Here is a 21,368-nt window from a genome sequence, read left to right as displayed (position 1 = left end):
CCTCCGCGGCCACCCACCCACCCCTCCTCTACCTCCTTCCCACCTGTCCCAGTTCCTTCAGGTTCTGCCCTCTCTCTGGACCTCTCGGCACACCTCCCTCCCCCCCTCACCGGCAGCTTCCTCACTCCTTCCTCTCCCTGCCTCCCCCGGGGGCCAGCCAGCTCACCATCTCAGAGAAAGCCCAGGGCTGCCCCTCATGGATGGTGTGGCCTGGGGAAGTCCTTGGCTTTCCCATCTGGGAAAGGACCCATAGGAGGACTCTCGGCCCCCTTCCCCTCAGAACCTTCCTAGCTTCTAATTTCAATGACCTCTGTAGCCATGGTTCTCAGACACATGAAGGGGACTCCTTTACCCCAGAGCTCCTTTAATTATAAAACACAGTCTGAACAAGTAGAATTTGGAAGTCACAGCGCCCAGACACACCCCGTTCGGTGGTTCCCTGGCTTGGTGTGGGGTAGGTGGCCGAGCTAACACTGCCTGGTGGAGTATTCCCTTTGGGTGGGTGGGGCTGGGGAACTCCGGGCCGAGGGGCCCGTGGTCCCATGGAAGAAGTTTTGCATGAAGGGGGGGATCCCTGAGTACTCTGAAGCGCAGGAAGACAGGGGTCACCACAGTTGCCCCTGTGTGGGGGCAGCGGGCGGGTCCCTGTGAGCAGCCCTCGGGAGGAGGATGGGGAAGAACAGCGGCGGACCAGAACCACGGGTGAACGGGCTCTGACTGAAACGACCGTTCAGCCGCAGGCAGCACCAGTTCTGCCAGCCCGGAGGGCCACGTCCTGCTGGAAGAGGTCACGGAAGTGGGCGAAGGGACATCTGGTTGGTCACTTGGAATGCCCGGAGGACCCTGCAGGGCCTTTGCAGCGGGCTGTGCCACAGATTGGGGTGGCGGCGGTGTTTCCCTAGGAATGAGCCACTTCAGGAGCGGGGACCCCAGCAGAGGTACCGATGGTGGACTCAAGTCAGGCACGACAGGGTGACTCATTGGGGCTAAAACTTGACACTATCCATCTGTGCGTTTCTCACTGCCCCCCGCCCCAGCCCCCCAAGGTGAGGCAGACAGAAGTGTCTATTTTCATTACTATGGTCAAAGAAGGGGCAACGAGTGTGCCAGTGTCCCGGGGAAGGACCGCCCCTCAGGTAAGTGGGGGTGGGAGTGGCGGAACGAGAGTTTGCTGGGTCTGTGTGTCCTGGCCCGACTAGTGGGGGAAAGTGACCAAAACCCTGGTTGGATCACCCAGTGTAGGGTCCGTTCTGCTTCTAAAGGGATTGGGCGGGGTTAGTGGGACCGGTTCAGGAAGGGACAGAAGGACAGAAGGCCAGGTCGGAGGAGTCGCATCGAAGACCAGGGCCCTGCTGCTTCCTATTCCTCGGACCTGGGGTCTGCCCGGGGCGAGGACGGCTTGTCCCCATCTCGGATGCAGAGCTGGGCTCGCACCTCCTGCATCTGCTTCCGCAGCTCCTCCAGGGCGGGCGGTGCTGCGGCCTCCGCCGCCGTCTGCTGCACCCGCGCCTGCAGCTCCTCCAGCACCAGCGCCAGGTGCTCCACCTCGTCCCGCATCGTGTCCCAGGCGACACGCTGCTGCCTCTTCTTGAGACGATGGTGCGACTTTTGGCGCCAGTACTCCAGCATCAGGCAGCTGCAGGCCACGAGGAAGATGGTGGCCTCGCCCAGCAGCTCGGCGCCCAGCTCTGCCGCCGTGGCCTCGTTCAGCGGCTTCACGGCTTCGGCGTTGAAGCCCATGATGCTCATCTTGGCCCGCATCTCCGCCCAGTGGTACACTGCGGGGGAAGAGGGGGGTCAGCGATCCTTTGCTGGGGAGCCCTCTGCCAGCCCCACCCCTCGACTCCTGGATGGCCTGCTGGGAACGATGGGGGACGGCATCCAGAATCTCTGTGGTTGGGGAGTGAGCGCCATCAAGGAGACTCGCGTGCGAAGAAGACGCTGGCGCTCCAGGCGGCGCGCGCGGAATGCTGAGTTAGGTACTTGGGATGCTGAGTTAGTTACTTGGGATGCTGAGTTAGATGCCCGGAGGGCATCCTTTGAAAGTGTCCTGAAGATTCTGGCGAGCAGCTGAGAATGAGAAACGCTGTTGCAGGGGAGGTTCTGAGGTGACAGTCCAGAGCAGGAGTAAATGTTTTCCTTTTCCCCTCACCCCTCCCCACTTCAGGGCCAAATGGGCACCTTCCCGCAGCCCCAGGAGGAGGAGGTGACAGCTAGCTCCTGAAGTGTGTTCCCTGTGGTTTGGGAAGGGGCCCAGGGCGTGCGCAACATGGCTCTAATGACTTCTGTACCTAATCAATCACTCGTTCAGATGAGCCATGACCAGCATCAGTCATCACGGATAAATGGGCCACAGGCACCGAGTGGGTGCTGAAACCTGACTCGCTCCAGTAATAATTAATATTCAGCCTTGATACATGAGCTGCTGGAGAGAATAATGAGCCTTTTGGGGCTCAATAGGAGGTGAATTCCTGAAAGCATTTTATACTTCCCCCTTCCTGCCATCCTCCACAAACGCCAGGCTGATCTAATTACGTTTTCTTCCCCTCAGCTGGGGTTAGTTCGACTTTGCAAAAAGGGTTGTAAGATGAAGAGAGTCTGTCTCCTTGCCTCTAGCTCTAGTCCTGCTCTACAGAAAACTTAAAAAAAAAAAAAAGATTTTATTTATTTTTAGAGAGGGGGAAGGGAGAAAGAGAGGGAGAAAAACGTCAATGTGTGGTTGCCTCTTGTGTGCCCCCCACTGGGGACCTAGCCCACAACCCAGGCATGTGCCCTGACTGGGAATCGAACCACCCACCCTTTGCTTAGCAGTCCAGTGCTCAGGATGGCGAAGTCCACAGCCAGGGCTGTAGAACAACTTTTGATCTTCTGTGCACTGGTTTCTTCCACATTGACCCCATAATGCCAAAATACCAGCTTATACCTCTAGTTCTTGATTTGCTAAATTGAATCTTTACATACATTATGACGTGACTTTCCACCGCCATCCCTGCTTGTGTGAAATTAAACACATATTCTATATCCTCCCAAGGTTTGCAAGCGATTTTTAGTTTGTTTCTATTGATTGGTAACAAATACAATAACTCTAAATTAAAAAAGTAACATGCCCATTGCCTCAACTTCCTGACATGTGCTGTGCAAGAGAGAAACAGTTGCCTGTCACACACCCCCACCCGGGGACCTGGCCCACAACCCAGGATGTGCCCTGACCCGGAACCAAACCTGCGAACCTTCAACCCCTTGGTTTGCAGGCCAGCACTCAGTCCACTGAGCTACACCAACCAGGACTTAAGATGTCTTTTTGAGGTTATTAATAATAAGTGTTTTACTATTCTTTGTCCATTTTTACACTAGAATAAATGACCATTTCTAGGCCCAGAATTACAGGCTCAGAACTCCTCAGAGTTCCGAGGAACTGGTGTGGCTCAGTGAATTGAGCACAGGCCTGGGAACCAAAAGGTTACTGGTTCGATTCCCAGTCAGGGCACATGCCTAGGTTGTGACCAGTTCCCAGCAGGGGGCGCACGAGAGGCAACCACACATTGATGTTTCTCTCCCTCCCTTTGCCTGCTCTCTAAAAATAAATAAAATCTTTTTTAAAAACCTCAGGAATTGGGAGGCCTGGTGGCATCATGAGTCCTGGGCAGGGCCCTTTTGTCCCCCTGTGGCATTGACATTGCACCAGGGTGGGTTTTCAAAGGACTTTCTCTTGTCCGTCATTTCATACTTTTCTCTGAACCTCGTTTCTCTCCTTAATTCTGGGAATTTTTCTTGCCTGTACAATAAAGGGTTAGCTTTACCCTATAAATAGGGGCCTGGCCTTGGCCCTTGGGTCCTGAGAGGAAGTCTTTAAGTCCTTGGAACGTCCTGTCTGAGAAGGGTGTCTGTTTACTTGGGGCCTCTGTGCTGGACACTAGCAGTGTGATTCCTGGTGACCACAAAGTATCTGCTCCACCTCTGGGGGGGGCTAGAAACTAAGGTTGGCCACGTGGTTCCCACACCTTGTCTGTGTGACCCGCCCCCACTGAAAAGCCTGCAGAACGTGGCTTGGGCGAGCTTCCTGGTTGGCAGCGTTCCGTGCACCCGTCATGCAGTGCTGCTGGGAAAGTTAGTGCTACCCACCATTCCACTGGTTTAATGGGAGCTCACTCACACTGGGAACTCTCCTGGATTCTGCCCCATGCTCCTCTTCCCTTGGCTGATTTGAAACTATATCTCTGTAATGAACTAGAACAGGGAGGCCTGACCAGTGCGGCTCGGTTGGTTGGGCGCTCTTCTGCAGAGCGAAAGGTCGCTGGTTCAATTCCCTGTTAAGGCACACGCCTGCGTTGTAGGTTCGGTCCCCAGTCAGGTACCTGCAAGAGGCAACTGATCAATGTTTCTCTCTCACATCAATGTTTCTTTTCCTCTCTTTTCTTTTCCGTTACCCTCTCTCTAAAAATAAATAAATAAAATCTAGCCCTGGCTGGTGTGCATCAGTGGATTGAGTGCCAGCCTGTAAACCAAAGGTCACCGGTTGCATTCCCAGTCCAGGCACCTGCCTGAGCTGCGCGCCAGGTCCCCGGTAGAGGGCGCGCGAGAGGCAACCACTCATTGATGTTTCTCTCCCTCTCTTTCTCCCTCCCTTCTCCTCTCTCTAAAAATAAATAAAAATCAGTGTTTCTTTAAAAAAATAAAGTAAAAAAACACTGTAACGATGAGTCCTGTGAATCCTACCAGATCACTGAAACTGGAGATTGTTTGGGGGCACTCTGAACTTGCAGTTGCTGTCAGAGTGAGGGCACGGTGGGGTTGCGGGACTACTTTTGCCCTGTTCCCCCGTTCCTCCTGGGGGTGTGCGGAACTGTTCTTCAGGACTTGCTCACTTTGGTTTAGCTGTGCTGCACTTCAGTGAGAAGCTTTCGTAACTTGTGAGTCAGAGCTGTCTGGCCACCTTTCCAGCCTCCTCCAAGGCAGCTTCGCTTGTGGCAACCGGGGAAATTGGCGATTCTCATTGTCTCATGACTGTGCCAACTGGCAGGCGCGTCCACTCAGCCAGGACTGTGCTCCCATTCACTGTGGGAGGCCCAGGCGAAAACGAGGGTGTGGGAATGACCCAGCATCCTCTGGGGCTCGTCCGCGGTCGCCTGGGGAGAGTGGAGTGGGGCTGCACAGAGGGGCTCAAGGAAACTGGGGAGCAACGAGATGCGTCCACTGTCTTCGGAGTGGTGGTGGTTTGACACATATGTGGAAACCAAACTATATCAGCCCTGGCTGGTGTGGCTCAGTAGATTCAGCACGGGCCTGTGAGGCAAAGGGTCGCTGGTTGATTCCCAGTCAGGGCACATGCCTGGGTTGTGGGTCAGGTCCCCAGTAGGGGACACATGAGAGGCAAAGACACATTGATGTTTCTCTCCCACTCTTTCTCCTTCCCTTCCCCTCTCTCTAAAAATAAATAAAATATTTAAAAAATAAACTATATCAAATTATTCGCTTTTCATACATACATTACACTGTGTATCACTGATACCTCAAGCAAGTTGCTTTGGAAAAATGCAGGATGACACAGAGTAAGTGTCTACTTAGACACAGAGAAAAAGGACTGAAAGAGGATGTGACAGGAGAAAGGGTACAGGATGGGCCCTGCTGGTGTGGCTCAGGGGACTGAGTGCCGGACTGTGGCCAAGGGCTCATAGGTTTGATTCAGAGTTGCAGGTCAGGCCCCCGGTAGGGGGCGTGCGTGAGGCAGCCACACACTGATGTTTCTCTCCCTTCCCCTCTCTAAAAATGAATACATAAAATCTTTTTTTTTAAGGGTACAGGATGGGAACTGCTAGGTTTTTCCGGGTGTGGGGAGAGCAAACACGCAGTCCCCCACTACCACACACTATGCATCGAGTTTCCCACATTCGGGGAAATCAAAGGGGGCAGCACACCCTCAGCGCGGTGAGTGAGCCCCGCCCTGGGAAAACCACCTCCGCGATCATGGCATCTCCCCTGCCTGCCAGTGTAAGCAAACTGCTAGTTTGTATTACAAACCTTACAGAAAGAAAGGTTTCATTCTTTAAGTGGGAGGTAAAAACACATTAATGTGATCACGCAATATTTGGGGAACCGAAGTCTTATCTTGGATCCATATCTTCAGCCTGATAGTGTCTAGGTTTGCAATTATGACTGTGTAAGGTTTAATTATTATAGATATACAGGGTGAGGCGTAGGAGGGAGCGTAACAGAAGTGAGCAACAGAGAGGGTGAGGCCTGTTGCTGGCTCTCTGCGGGCAGGAGAAGTGGAATGCACAGAACAAAGGAAACTGGAAAAAGAGGGAAACTGTTCCCTGACTGTGGTAGTGGCTTCCTGGACTGTGCCTCTGATTAAAAAAACTGCTTTGAACAGAAAATCATGACCCCCCCACTCCCATAACCCATTAATAAACTTGCTTTTTAGCTCTGGCTGGTGTGGATCAGTGGGTTGAGTGCGGGCCTGCGAACCAAAGGATCCCAGTTTGATTCCCAGTCAGGGCACATGCCTGGGTTGCAGGCCGGTTCCCAGCAGAGGACCTACCAGAAGCAAACATACACTGACATTTCTCTCCTTCCCTTCCCCTCTAAAGATAAATAAATTTAAGAAATCTTTAAAAAATTCTCCTCCTTTAAAATAAACTTGCTTTTTAGTCATTAGTGTTCTCATTTCCCACCCAAGGCAAATACCCGGCGTAGACTGTGGGGCGCAGGTAGAATGTAGTTCATGGTCCATCCCCTCTGAGCTCACAGAGCCGCTGAAGGGGGGGTGGGGGGTGGAGGGGGTGGAGCCTTGTGAGCGGGGAGGCCACGCCTCTAAACGGCTCCTAGTAAAATGGGAACTTATTTTTGTCATCTCCTACTCCCTCTCCCTATTGTTTCACCTCCTCCTTGGCTTCCTTCCCTCATTAGCAAACCACTCATCTTGAAATATTTTATTTGAATAAATTAAGGTAAAACACTATTAAGAGGGCAAGTGCTGTTTCCCCCCCGACAATTCAATGTACTGTTTACTTGCCAACCAGGGAGTGACTTGGTTTCCCAGTAGCCAAGAGCAATGAAATCACAGTAAACAGATGATTGTGAAAAGATCAGGCCAGGTTCCCAACTCCCACACTGCTCATGACTTAGTGATCTTGGCTTGATTGACACCCCAAAGCTGAACTGAAACTCCCTTCCACCTCCCACAATAGATACTGACCCTCCTGTACTTGGAAACAGCCCGGCCCTTCACCTGACCCATTGTCTGGGCTCACCTTCTGGAACCCTGAGGCACCTGCCCAGAAGAGCAAGAGAGTAACCCCTCCCCTATCCCTGCGCAAACCCCGAGCTTTTTGTTTTAAAAAACCCCATTCCCGCACACACTCCCCTGCTCCCCCACTCACACCTGCTGCAATTGGTCCCCACTTAGCCCACATGTAAGCACAGCATCAAATAAAGGCACTTGGACCAGATCATTTGGCTCCTCCTGCCTCTACTTCTCTCGCATTTCTAACATTTTGGTGCTAAAATCCGGAGGACCTTGATTGGGGAAGCCCACTTGCTTGACCTCTGCATCCACACAGGCAAAATCAACCAGGCCTACAGAGGCGTCAAACGCATTTCCACCAGGGGCCACATCAGCCTTGCGGTTGCCTTCAAAGGGCCGAAATAATTTTAGGACTGTGTACATGGGACTACTCCTTCTTCACTGTTAAGGAGTTGAAATTACATTTGGCCCTGATGTGGCCCCTGGGGAAAATGAGTTTGACACCCCTGAAGCAGCGGCATAAGGAATATGTCCCTCTCCGTCATCCCGAGACTCTCCTTCTCTGTTCTTCGGTGTCCTGGACACGATCTTCAGAAAATCCCAGCGCTGGGTTAAGGGCCTGCCTGGGTCCTGGACCCTTGGGAGTGACAGGAAGGTGGGATGCTTCCCTCCTCTCCTCCCTGTCTCTGTCACACACTCGAGGGTGGAACGGCTCCTCATTTGTCCTAAAGCAGGGAGACTGGGCTTGCTCCCCGCCCCCCCCCCAATCCTACTCCTCATAATGGGCAAGGACCCATCGCTACCTCCTGTGGCGCCCCCTCGGGTATCTGCTCAGGAGTCTAAAAGACCTGGGCTAAGAAATGGACTTAAAACCCAAGGGACTTACTTTCTTCTGTAACACTGCCTGGCTGCAGTATAAGCTGGATAATGGGTCTATCTGGCCAGGAAACGGGATACTCAACCCTCAGATCCTCCCAGACCCTGACGATTTCTGTGGGCGTCTCAGCACCTGGAGTGAGGTCCCAAAGCCCAGCCTGTCTTTGAGCGGCGCTGGCGCTCCTCCCCGTGCCAGACCCGATCCACCTACTGAATCCTTCTCCTCCCCTCTCTCCTTCCCCAGCGGCGTCTGCCCTTCCCAGTGCCCGACAGAAACACCCTTTGAGCCCTGGGAGGACTCTCTTCCCCTCCCTACGCATCCCCTCCTCCTCCTCTGTCTGGCCAGAGCCTGGAACACAGACTTGAATCCCCTGCCCCTCCCGACTCCTCCCTCAGGTCCTCCACCTCCCTCCCCTCCCAGGACCAGGGCCAGCAGCCTGTCTCACCCCCTCCCCCTTACCCCTCCCTCCCGGAGGGGCAGGACCAGGAGGGCCCACCCGAGTCCACGAGTCTATGTTCCCTTCTCCCTTCCCCATCTCCCCCACGCTGAACAACCCGCAGGATCCTTTTCCTCTGACCCCACCCATCTATCTCCTCAAGGAATTCCAGTATCTGACTGCCTCCTATCATCTCACTTGGCGAGACCCCTATGTCATACCCTCCACCTGGCTGTCCCCTGAGGAGAGGGACCGTGTTTGGCTGGAGGCTCAAGCTCATGCTGACACCCTAAGGCAAGACCCTACCAATGGCCCGGTAGGAGCCCGGTAACCTGCCTCCCGGAGAAACTATGGGAAATCTCCCAGGGGGCAGGCGAGAATCCCGCCGCCTTCCTTGCCAGTCTGCGGAAGCCCTCCGATGTTTTCCTGACCCGAACCCAACTCCCCGGAGGGCAGTCTACTGCTCCATGCCCATTTTACCCCCTCATCGGCTCCAGGAAAATCTGAAAGCTCCAGAAACTAGAGGCAGGCCCTCAAACCAGCCACAGTGAGCTAGTTAATCCAGGCTTTAGAGATTTCAACAACCAAGACAAGGAAAAGGCTCAGCAGGAAAGACAAAGGGAGGATGCTATAAGGCCAAGTCCCGTACCCAGGCCCACCAGCTACCTGCCTCGGCATTAAGAGAGACCCGAGATTTCCCCAAACAGGGAAAAACCCTTCCGGGGACCTGTTTTAAGTGTGGGAACCCAGGGCACTGGGCCAAACAATGCCCAAACCCCGGAGCCCCTCCAGGGCTGTACCTGCGGTGCAAACTACAGGGCCACCCGAAGTCCGATTGCCCCTTGGGCCTGTCAAGGCAAGGGGGTGAAGGCTACCCACTTGGATCGGCCCCCTGGTTTTGAACTCCCGGACCTCCTGGGATTAGCGGCCGAAGACTGCCGGTGCCTGGGAGCCGCACTGGGCCCCACCATATTCAGCGGGACGGAACCTCGGGTAACTCTTAGCCGCAGCAGGAAAGCCAATCCTTTTCTCTTCCACACGGGGCCATTTGCTCTGCTCTCCCTGAATACCCCGGGCCAACGGGCCATTCCTCAGTCTCTGTAGTACGAGTCGATGGCACAGTCTCACAACCGTTAGCCCCCCCCCCCCCCACAGCCCCGACCCTGTTCACTCCCGGGCCACTGATTTACTCACTCATTCCTGGTCTTCCTCCACTGCCCTCCACCAATTCCTGGAAGAGACATCCTCGCCAGGCTTAAGGCCCAAGGACTCATTCCTTCTCGAAACTCCGGGGCATTTTCTTTCTCTCTCTAACAGATACACCCCTAGTCCCCTCCCACTCCACTTAGTTAACTACATTTACAGGAACCACCACTGCCTGGGAGGCCCGTGGAAGGGCTCTTCCGGGACCTAAAGGAGATTGTCACCAAAGCCCCTACTCTGGCCCTCCCTGACCTCAAGAAATCCTTTGTCCTGTACACGGATGAAACCCAGGGCATCACCCTGGGTCTCTTAGGACAGCAGTCAGGCCCAGACCTGAACAGAATAGCCTGTTTATCTAAACAGCTAGACCCCACTCCCCAAGGGTGGCCCACTTACCTCACAACGTTAACCACAGCAGCAGCTGTCCTTACCCTCAAGGCACAAAAGCTGACCTGCTCCCTCGCCCTGGCTGGTGTGGCTCAGTGGATTGAGCATTGGCCTGGGAACCAAAGGATTGCTGGTTTGATTCCCAGTCAGGGCACATGCCTGGGTTGCAGGCCAGGTCCCCAGTAGGGGGGGTGCACAAGAAGCAACCACACATCGATGTTTCTCTCCCTTTCTTTCTCCCTTCCTTCCCCTCTCTAAATTAAAAAAAAAAAAAGCTAACCTACTCTCAAGCAGTAACTGTATATTCATCCTGTATATTCTTCTCATTTCTGATCAATATCCAATCAGGGAGAAAAATTCCTGCACCCTCTGTTGGACTCCTCTGCCAGACTTTGGCAAACTGCTTATTCTGCTACGAGCTCCTCATATAACAATTGTGCAAGAGAAACATCTCACTCCCCTTTCAGGGAATAGGTACACTTTTTCAAAAGGGGCGGGCCGAGTAGCATTGCTAGGAGTTCTCTGCTGCAGGGCCTGGCACCTCATTAGATAGTTATCACCGGTTATTTCTAGAAACAGCGGAGGAAGCCACCCTGGGTGCACTCTTGCTACACTCCAGGAGCAGCTCAACACCCAGCAGGGGGAGCCCTTCAAAGCCTGAGAGCCCATGTCTATATCTCAAAGAAGACTGACGTTTCTACATAAACAAATCAGGCAAGGTCCAACCAAACATTCAGGGCACACTGGAGTCTGCACCTAAAATAAAAACTCTGAGCCCCTCCATTAATCTAGTTCCTGGCTCCCCAGCACTACCTGGCCGCTGCCTTTCCCGGGACCCCCCTTCTCAATACTCCTATTCCTCATGCTCGGACCGTGTATCTTTTACCTGCTTGGGAAATTTATCTATAAACGTTCCAGGCTGGAGCAGTTCAAAAAACAAATCAGGATGGTACTTGTCCTGCAACATCATTAACCAGGGCAGGGGCAAGCACAGCTCACGGAGACAGCTCAGGGACGGCTCTGCGACCCTTCCCAGCGGGAAGCAGTTCCGAAGACAGACCTTCACACATTTCCACTCAGCCTCACAAAAATAATAAAAAGCAGTGTGGGATGAAAGCGTCAGGCCAGGTCCCCATCCCTCAGACTGCTCAGGAGTCAGTTTTCCTGACTCCACAGACAGCCCGGCACTTAACGGGAACCCTCTCCACCTCCCGCAGTAGACATTTGGTGCCAGCCAGAATGGCCGGTGGTCAGACTGACCCTCTGGTACCTGGGAACAGCCCGGCCCTTTACCTGACCCACTGTCTCAGCTCACATCCTGGAAGCCTGAGGCACCCACCCTGAATAGCAAGAGAGTAACCCTTCCCCTGACTGCCTCACAAACTAGAAGCTTGTTCTTAAAAAAAAAAAAAAAAAAAAGCAGACTTCCGCCAAGATGGAGGCATAGGTGGATGTGCCGTGCCTTCTCACGCAACCAAGTTTAGAGACAACTAAATATTAGCAACAGAAAACACAGCCAGAACACGGAAAATTGAACTTTTCGGAAGTCTGTTAACAACAAATTCTTCAGCCTGACTGGTAAGGGGCAAAACCAGAGGCTGGTGAGGGGTTGCACAGGAGGACTCGGTCAGATGGACTCAGGCGCGGAATCCAGATGCGCAGGGTTGGACCTAGTGAGCCACCGAGCAAGCCACCAGGCGAGCGACAGCGGGGGAGACAGTGGGGGAGCGGTGGTGCGTGTTGACTGTGGTCACCCATTTGTGCGCGAGCGGACAGGCAAGGGAGTGGGCGGTTGGACCGGGCCCCGGAGGGGTCCCCGAGGCAAGCGGCAGTAGAGGGCGCCGCCATTTCCCCGCTCTGACCCCACCTCCACATCCAGCGTCCTAACCCAGCCACCTGGGAGTCCAAGGCACTGCTTCTCACACTTAAAGGGCCAGAACAGACCAAAAATTTCGCAAGATCTCAAAGCCCCAGAGCCCATAGATCTAAGCGATGAAGAAATAGCAAAACTCTCAGACGCACAGTTTAAAACACTGGTCATCAGGATCCTCACAGAACTGGTTGATTATAGCCACAAATTAGACAAATATATGAAGGTGAAACTAATTGAAATGAATGGAATTGCACAGGACATCAACAGCAATGAAAAGGAAACTGGGACTCAAATCAATGGAGTGGACCAGAAGAAAGCAAATAATGGCCAAACAGAAAAGAGTCAGGAAGCAAGAATTCAAAGAAATGAGGAGAGTCTTAGGAACCTCCAGGACATCTTTAAACGCTCCAACATCCGAATTATAGGGGTACCAGAAGGGGGAAAGGCACAGCCACCAGTGGAAAACTTATTTGAACAAATAATAAAGGAGAATTTCCCCAATCTGGCAAAGGAAATAGACTTCCAGGAAATCCAGGAAGCTCGGAGAGTCCCAAAGAAGTTGGACCCAAGAAGGTACACACCAAGGTACATCATAATTACATTAGCCAAGATTAAAATGAAGGAGAGAATCCTAGAAGCAGCAAGAGCTAAGGGGACAGTCACCTACAAAGGAGTCCCCATCAGACTGTCAGCAGATTTCTCAAAAGAGACCTTACAGGCAAGAAGGGGCTGGAAAGAGGTATTCCAAGTCATGAAATCCAAAGACCTACAACCAAGATTGCTCTATCCAGCAAAACTTTCATTTAGAATGGAAGGACAGATAAAGTGCTTCTCAGATAAGATCAAATTCAAGGAGTTCATCATCACCAAGCCCTTATTATATGAAATGTTAAAGGGACTTATCAAAGAAAAAGAAGTTAAAGAAACATGAACAGTGAAAGGACAGCAAACTCACAGTTATTAACAACCATACCTAAAACGAAAGCAAACCAAAAGGACAGCTAGATCAGGAGTGGAAACATAGAAATGAAGATCATGTGGAGGGTTAGCAACAGGGGAGTGGGAGGAGGAGAAGGGGGGAGAAGGTACAGAAAATAAGTAGCATAGACAGTAGATAGAAAATAGATGGGGGGGCAAGAATAGCATGGGAAATATAGAATCTAAAGTACTTGAGACACATGGTCATAAACTAAAGGGAGGGTAATGGTGGGGATGGGGGGTTAGGGTGGAGGGGAATGAAGGGGGGAATAGAACAACTGTAACAGCATAATCAATAAAAAAAATTAAAAAAAAGAATCCAGAAAAAAAAAAAAGAGCCCATTCCTGCACGCACACCCTTGTTCCCGCTGTCCTCCGCCCCCCCCAACTGCTGTTGGTCCAAGGCACCTCACCTGCAGGCAACGCACCATCACGCCACCGGGAAGCACAGTGCCAATAAAGGCACTTGGGTGATATCATCAGGCTCCTCCCACTTCTATTTTTTGTGCATTTATAACCGATTGGACTCTATTTTCAGAGTGTCTCCTGTCCTAGAGAGCGGGACGATTGAAATTTCCACCAGGATTTCTGATGCTCAGCCCTTAACCCAAGGCACCTCATCAGAATTAGTGCCTATGCAAACCCTCCCTACGTAGGTGCCGTGGCCTCAGTAACATGTACCAACGTGGGGTAGCTAGATGCAGGCCAGGGCACAGGGCCAGTGCCAGCGGGTCATCCAGGCTCCTCGGGTTCTCAGGTATGAACCTCCCGTCAGTGAAGGTGTGGGGCCTCCGGCTAGCTGCCTCCTCAGGCTGGAACCACAACCCTCACGCCTCTCTCCCCTACAGTTCTCTTCCTCCTGCTCTTCCCACTGGTGCTCGGAAGTCGCCATCCCTCTGAAGGTGAGCATGGGTGTGGGGAGCAGGGAAGCCTGGCTTCTCTTGGTGGCTGTGCAGCAATGAGGGGCACAGCTCCCACTTCCACGCTCCTAATGCAGGCCTCAGTGAGGAATTCTGACTCACCTCCCACCCTGAGGGACCTGGGGGGTAGCCCCTGTGAGCATCCCCCTTGTGCTGCGTGTGGGTGCTGGGGATAAGGGAGCGCCTCTGGGGAGGGAGCAGAAATGGGTTGTTTGCTGGGACTGAGAGTGAGAAGGGCGGTGACCGGCTGAGTCACGAGCCAAAGCCAAGGGCCCTGTTCCACTACAGGCCCAACTGGTGAAGCGTTTTACCAGCCGGCACAAAGTCTCCCTTCTTTGAACCCCACTGGCACCCACCAGCTGACAGTCACCCTCAGTCTGTACAATACCCCCAGGAAGCAGGAGACCCTTTTAGAGATGGAAAAAGTGTGGTTCAGGGTGGGGTGAAGTTCACTGCCCGAGGCCACATGGCGGACAGAGGGAAGGGCGGGGCTTGAATCCTGACCTGCCTGAGGAGTTGCCCAGTCTTCTACTTTTCTGAGCAAACCCCTAGCAGGAGGGACTCTAGTTTCAGCCCAGGCAGGAGCCCAAGGACCAGGTAAGCGTAGTGAGGGGTGGGGGCGGGAGGAATGTGGGGATGAGCCGAGAGAAAATGACCCAGCTCCTGAGACGGCTTTCCCCCACTGAGGGAGGTCGGGCTCCGCCTGCCAGAACATGCTGACCTTGTGCCTGCCCCGCTGGGTCAGCTCTCCCTCCGGTTCCCAGGCCCGGCACCCACTTGATCAGTCTCCCCGGTGTCATTCGGTAACCCGAGTGAGGCTGGGCATCACTGTGTAGGACCCTAAGCCACATGCACTTTGGCTGTGACCTAGGTGGCACTCAAAGGTGAGTGGTGGGTAGCCCTGCTCACAGGGTGAGGTCAGGAGCCACTGAGGGTCTGAGAACTCAGTGCGGACCCCGCCGGTGGGCTGGGAAGAAGGCGGGTGAGAGAGGAGGTGGCCAGAGAAGAGGGGCGGGGCTGCTGGGGCACAGAGGTGAACCGGACATCAGACACAGGCGCTGGGTGAGAAATGAATGGAGGAGAGAAGGACAGGACTCGGGAGGAGGGCGGGCCTCCACTCAGGACCGGAAGTGGGCCTCCACTCAGGACCGGAAGTGGGCCTCCACTCAGGACAGGCCAGGCCTGATGCTCAGCCGTCTGCCCCCAGGCGAGGTGCTGGTGGTGAGAGAGGAGAGGTGGCGACTGTGTGGCACCGTGGCCCTGGACCCCCAGGACCCCCACTGGAGTTGCTGCAGGAAATTCTACCCCTTCCACCGCCACACGCAGAGATGCTGCCAAGCCTTCGCCACAGGAATATTCTTTGTCATCCCCAAGGACCACAAAAAGTCGGAAGCTGATGACTGCAAGTCTTATCTCTAGGGGGCCCTCAGGTAGGTGCTGGCCCCACCGGCAGCTCCCCCTTCTGGTCCTCCAGTGCGTGGGGGCCATGGAGACCCTTTCTTCTCTCCCTCCTTCCTGGGAGCTCTACCCTCCGTGGAGGGGCTTGTCTGCTTCTTGACAGGGGGTCTGTGCCATTAACTCAGCTGCGGTCTCACTTCCCTGGACGGTGACCTTGGACAGTGTCCTGCCCTCTCTGGGCCCAGTCTGTCTGTCCCCAGGTGAGGGGTGAGAAGCATGCACAACAAGCTCTCATCCAAAGCGGGAGGCTGGGGCTTTTGCAGCCCCTCCCTCAGCTTTCACAGTGATGCATCTGGAGGTCGGGTTTCGAGGTGGGGGTGCATGTTCTTTCCAGGGGAGGGGTGTGGGCAAAGAAAAGAGGCTCATCTCCTGGATGGAAGTCACGCTGAGGCAGAGGTCCCAGGAGGGTCGCTGTACAGTATTGTCACCTGCTGTGACCTTCACGGGTCTCACAAGGGTACTGCCAAGGTCAGGGGAAGCTGGTTTGAACCTGGGCCAGTGGTGACTTGGGTGTCTGGTTTCCTCTCCCCATGTATTACAGCACAAAATGAAAACTTTTTCTCTGCACACACGTTTAGGACAGGAAATACAGCTAAAAGATAACAGTGATCATCTCTGGGTGCTGGGATTACGGGTGATTTTTTCACTGCACTTTATGTTTTTCCGTGTTTGCTGAGTTTTTCCATAGTGAGCCTGCTATGCCTTGAAATATGCAGAAAACAATGATTGGGAAACAAAGAAATGACCGGAACGGAACTGCCTCCTGTCCCGACTTTGCTAACTCCTGTCTCCTCAGTGCCTTCAGCTCCCTGCTGCCTGGACTTCACACCACATGCCTTTTCCCTTCGTTGATTTTAATCTGCGCCCTTTCACTGTAATAAACTATAACCATGTGCATTTCAGCTTTTCTAAGTCCTGTGAGTCCTTCTAGCAAATCATTGAGCCTGAGGGTGGTCTGGGGGACTCTCAACACAAGGAGATTCAAGGATTCAAAGATATAACTTATATAAAATCATTCACAGAGCCCTGGCTGGTGTGGCTCAGTGGATTGAGTGCCAGCCTTTGAACCAGGTGGTTGTGGGTTTGATTCCCAGTCAGGGCACATGCCTGGGTTGCAAATGTGGAAGAAAAAAACAGTCACTGCTTCATTGCAAAAATGCAAGAGACCCATGGAAACTGGTTCCAACACCCACAGCAATAGTGTAGTAAAGACACAAGTTCATCATTGAGATACTGGGGAGCGGGCGTGTGACCCAGGGAGCTGTGGCCTTGCTGCAGTGGTGCCTGTGACAGTCCTGAGCGTGAGAACAGACACTGCAGTGGCAGAGAATCGTGACCTGGTTTGGATTTCCATGCTTGAAGTCAGACTCCCACTGCCTCCAGGCTGAAGCAAGGTCCCAGGACCCGCCCTTGGTGCCCTGTGCACCTGCCTCTGCAGCGGGGGACCTCCATTCTCTGCCCGGCACACTCCCGCCAGCAACTCCCCGGAGAGGCTGCACCTGGTTCCCGCCTTCCCTGTCTGCAGCCCCCACCTCCTGCCCTTCCAGGAAACACCCTAACTTCCTCAGGGCTCAGCTCAGGCAGCAGCTCCTCCTGCCTTCCCCTCCTGCCTCCAGTCTTCCCAAGATCAAGGTGAGGACCCTTCTACCTGTCCCCAGGGCACTCCTGCTCAGCTCTGTCATTGTGCTTACCATGCCAGTGTGTCTGTCCTGGTTACTTGGCCCGCCTGGATTCATGTAAATTTTTAAAAACTGCATATGTAAACTCAAACTTCCAGCACATTTTTGATCCCAAATGAAAAATAAAAGACTTCTGCTCCTCTCAGGAGTACTTCATTCCCACTTGTACTCCTAAACCCAGTGCTGTTGCCAGCTTCTAGCTGTGGTATCTTTGTAGTTGTTGGGGTTTTTTGTAATCTTCACCTAAGGATGTTTATATTGATTTTATACAGAGAGAAACATTAAGGTTCAAAGGTAACATGGGTCGGTTGTCCCCCATATGCGCTCTGCCAGGGATTGAACTTGCAACCTAGGCATGTGCCCTGACCAGGGATCAAACCTGCAAACCTTCTGATGTGGGGGATGATGCTCTGACCAACCAAGAACCTGGCCAGAGCGGCACCGTCATAGTTTTAAGTCTCATGCTCACAATTCCCTGCCATGATCTCAGGGATCCAACCACCACTTACAGACTGTGGGCTTTTGTCAAAACACGTAACATCTCGGAGCTTCAGCATCCTCTTCAAATACAGTGAAATAAGAGTAGCCCCGATGTTGGGACATGCAACTATCCAATCTAGTAAACACATCCATAGATGCCATGGAATCTGGGGGCTCCGGGCACATTCCTTACCATCCAAACTGAGTCCCTTCCTGGCACCATGTTAGATAGAAATGTTTCAGAACACAGCACTTGGATTCGATTATCTTAATTGACAAAAAAAAAAACCCAAAACAATGATTCACATCTAGCTGAATTAACAACCTCAACTAATTGCACCCAAATATCACCAGAAATACTCAGTAAAAGCTAACAGGCCATCCAGCGTTGCCACAGGGTACAAAGCATTGGAAACAGCTACTGTGATTAGCTGTCCGCCTTTAACTCCACTCTGACTGTGGGCACCTAGAGGGAGAGCAACACTGTGTGAGAGCGGAAACCACACCGCCTTTTCCTCTGACAAACAAACGGTATGGGAAGAGCTCTGAAGGTACGACGCAGCCCCTCTGAAGGTGGAGGAAGCCAAACATGGAGCCCAGCAGCTGGAGAAGCCAAGGACACGCATTCTGCCCTGGAGCCTCCAGAAGGAACTGGCCCTGTGGACACATGCACTTCAGTCCAGTGAGACCGATCCCGAGACTTCCACCTGCAGGGCAGTGAGGCAGTCAGTGTGTGTCGTCCGAGGGAGTGAGCTGGTGTCACAGCTGCCAGAGAAAACTAATGCAGGTCGCCAACCCTGAAAAAATTAAAAAGAAACCAGGTGCGTGGTAATGAAAAATGTATGTGAATGAAATGCATTAGAGTTACTGAAGATGATTTCTAGACTGGATCTCAGTGACTAGTGCCACCAGGTATGACAGGTGCCCCAGTGGGACCCACGCCATGCTGACCCCTCAGGGAGTGGCAGGGAAGGTGAGGGATAAAGCTCACCAGGTACAGACAAGCCCGACTCCATCCAGTCAGGGGAAAAGCTGGCACAGGACTCACCTCCCTCCACCCTGAATTCCTGGCCAACCTCCCAGTCCCCACCCTTGGGTCGTGTCAACAGTTTTGGTTCAGGTTACGTTTCTTGGCTTAAACTAAGTCAACTCCATCTACCAAATATACTCATAATACAAATTACATGGTGAAGAAGATCTGTACCTTGCAAAATGAAGACAATGTCATTTAACTTCACAAATGCACTGGTTGTGTGAGGTTTCTAGGCAGAAGGTGTGGAGTGACCACTGCCATCAATAACAATCCTCCACGTTTCCAAAGTCCCTCTGGTCTGTCAGCACTAGAGTTATTGTCTCTTCTCAGAACAGTTTCTCCCCCGCCTCCCCCCACACACAAAGCCCTCACGAAGCCCCTTTGTGGTCACACCTTCCCCCCACGCCTAACTTCTGGCAACAACAACGCATTCTCCATGCTCCTAGTTTTTCCCAGATGTTGCCTGAACGGAGTGACTCGTATGTAATCTCTGAGACCAGCTTCTCTCAGACATGCTGCCGCTGCAACCCACCCACCCCATCAGGCGCACCAGTGCTTCCTTGCTCAGGTTGCTGAGCAGGGTTCCATTGTCAGGAAATTTCTCACAACTCGTCCACCAACTCACCTACTGATGGACATTAGGGTTGTTTCCAGTTTGGGGCTATTACAAATAAAACAGCTGTAAGCATTCGTGTAATTTTCATGTCAGACCATAAGGTTTTGGCTTCTCTGGGACAAATGCGTAAGAGTGTAAATGCCAAGTCATAGGGTAGGTGAATACTTAGTTTTATAAGAAATCGCCAAACTGTTTTCCAGACTGCTGGACCACTTTGCATGTCCTCCAGTAGTGTGTGGGAGAGCTGGTTGCTCGGCATCCTTGTCAACACTTAGTACTGTCTGTATCCTGTTCCTTTTAACCTCTCCTAGTTGGGAGGGGATTTCCCTGTGGTCCCATCTAGTTGCAGATCCCTAATGGCTAATGACCTTGGGCATCTTTTCCTGAGTTTATCTGCCATCTGTGCTTCCTCTTTGTAAAGAGCTGCTCATCCTTTCCCCCCTCTGTCCTCATTCTTTGTTTGCTTGCTGTTTACTTTTTCCTTAAATCCTCACGTGAGGACGTGTCTACTGATTTTAGGATAGAGGGAGTGGAGGAGAGGGAGGGAGGGAGGGAGGGAGGGAAATCGGTTGCCTCCCCTACGTGCCCAGACCAGGGGCTGAATGATGTAAGGGGAGGACATTCCAACCAACTGAGTAATCCCACCAGGGCTCTTACTGCTTACTTTTGAGAGCTTTTCATGTTCTCGTATATCCTGAATATCTACCTTTCATATAGCTGTATACTCAGGATACAAGTTCTATGTCAGGTATGTGATGTGCAAATATTTTCTCCCGAAGTCCTAAATCTCGCCAAAGTGCAATTTATCGATGTTTTCCATTGTGGATCGTGTTTCTGATGCCATGCTCCAGGCCGCTAATATTTTCTCCAGTTTATTTTCTACAAGCCTTATGGTTTTAGGTTTTACATTTAGGTCCTTTTTAGTTAAATTTTATATAAAATGTGAGGTATAGTCATAGCTTCTTCTCCCCTTTCCCCGGCATATGAATGCCTAATCTTCTACCACTACTTACTGACTCTATTTTCCCCTTTATTTAAAAAAAATATTTATTTTTAGACAGAGGTGAAGGAAAGGAGACAGAGGGAGAGAAACATGAATGTGTGGTTGCCCCTCACACCCCTTACTGGGGACCTGGCCTGCAACCCAGGCATGTGCCCTGATGGGGAATCAAACTGGTGACCTTTTCATTCACAGGCTCGCACTCAATCCACTCAGCCTCACTAGCTAGAGCTGAATTCTCTTTTCTATTCCATTCTTCTTCTTTTTTTTTTAAGATTTTATTTATTCATCTTTAGAGGGGAAGGGAGGAGAGGGAGAGAAACATCAATGTGTGGTTGTCTCTTGCACGCCCCCCACCAGGGACCTGGCCCACAACCCAGGCGTGTGCCCTGATGGGGAATCAAACCAGTGACCCTTTGGTTCACAGGCCAGCGCTCAGTCCACTGAGTCACACCAGCCAGGGCTTAGGCATATTTTCATATGTTTATTGGCTATATATGTATCTTCTCTTGTAAAGAATTATTCAATTTTATTGTCCTCTCTAAAATTTTATTTCATTCTTATCTATTCTACTACAGTTGCCCTCCTCCACCCCACCCCATCTTCCACTCCTACAGTCCCTCCCCACCCCATTGTCCATGTCCATGGGTCACTCACTCATGTTTATGCACCCCCATATCTACAGCAATGCTATTTACAACAGCCAAGTGCCCATCAGTAGATAAATGAATTAAGAAACGATGGTCCATCTACACAATGGAATACTAGCAGCAGAAAGAAAGAAGAAGGAGCTCCTACCCTTTGCGACAGCAGGGATGGAACTGGAGACAATTATGCTTAAGTGAAACTGTATTGCCCTTTGAAAAATATCACTGAGTTACCACATTCAAGATACAATTCCCTTATCAGTTATATGTACTGTTAATACTTTTCTCAGGATGTGACTTGTGTTAGGGTGATTGGTGATGTGGGCTGTGAAAGAATTCACGAAGAGAAGAAAGTGTAAAGTTTTTATTCACTCTCCAAGAAAGGAGGGCTGGGCCTTTGAGCTTCTATTGGGTTGCAGTTGGGTTTAAAAAGGATGTGTTGTGGCCCCTGGGCTGTTGGGGCATTGCCACTGGAAGCTACAATTGGTTCCAGTGTCATCGTCTGCCTGTAGCTGTACAGAGTGGTTAGTCAAGT

The 21,368-nt window shown here is 52.1% G+C and overlaps 1 protein-coding gene and 1 non-coding gene across 2 annotated transcripts in view; both read right to left on the bottom strand.

Moving 5' to 3' along the window:
- Window positions 1-389: 389 nt before the first annotated feature.
- The window catches only part of OPA3 (outer mitochondrial membrane lipid metabolism regulator OPA3), a 74,171-nt gene continuing 53,192 nt past the window's right edge, over window positions 390-21,368 (bottom strand). The window contains exon 2 of the mRNA XM_053668499.1: window positions 390-1,778. Within this exon, the coding sequence (XP_053524474.1) occupies window positions 1,360-1,778 (419 nt within the window). The 3' untranslated portion in view covers window positions 390-1,359. The remainder of the gene's footprint in view (window positions 1,779-21,368) is intronic.
- LOC119051355 (U1 spliceosomal RNA) lies at window positions 5,829-5,990 on the bottom strand. Its single transcript, XR_005082908.2, has one exon. It is a non-coding gene; the product is annotated as a U1 spliceosomal RNA (small nuclear RNA).

The sequence above is a fragment of the Artibeus jamaicensis genome, unplaced genomic scaffold (genome assembly GCF_021234435.1).
Source record: "Artibeus jamaicensis isolate MK-2021 breed Jamaican fruit bat unplaced genomic scaffold, CSHL_Jam_final contig_1526, whole genome shotgun sequence".
Classification (NCBI taxonomy): domain Eukaryota; kingdom Metazoa; phylum Chordata; class Mammalia; order Chiroptera; family Phyllostomidae; genus Artibeus; species Artibeus jamaicensis.
The sequence above is the reverse complement of the archived record's forward strand: the minus strand, read 5'-3'. Positions and strand labels throughout refer to the sequence as shown.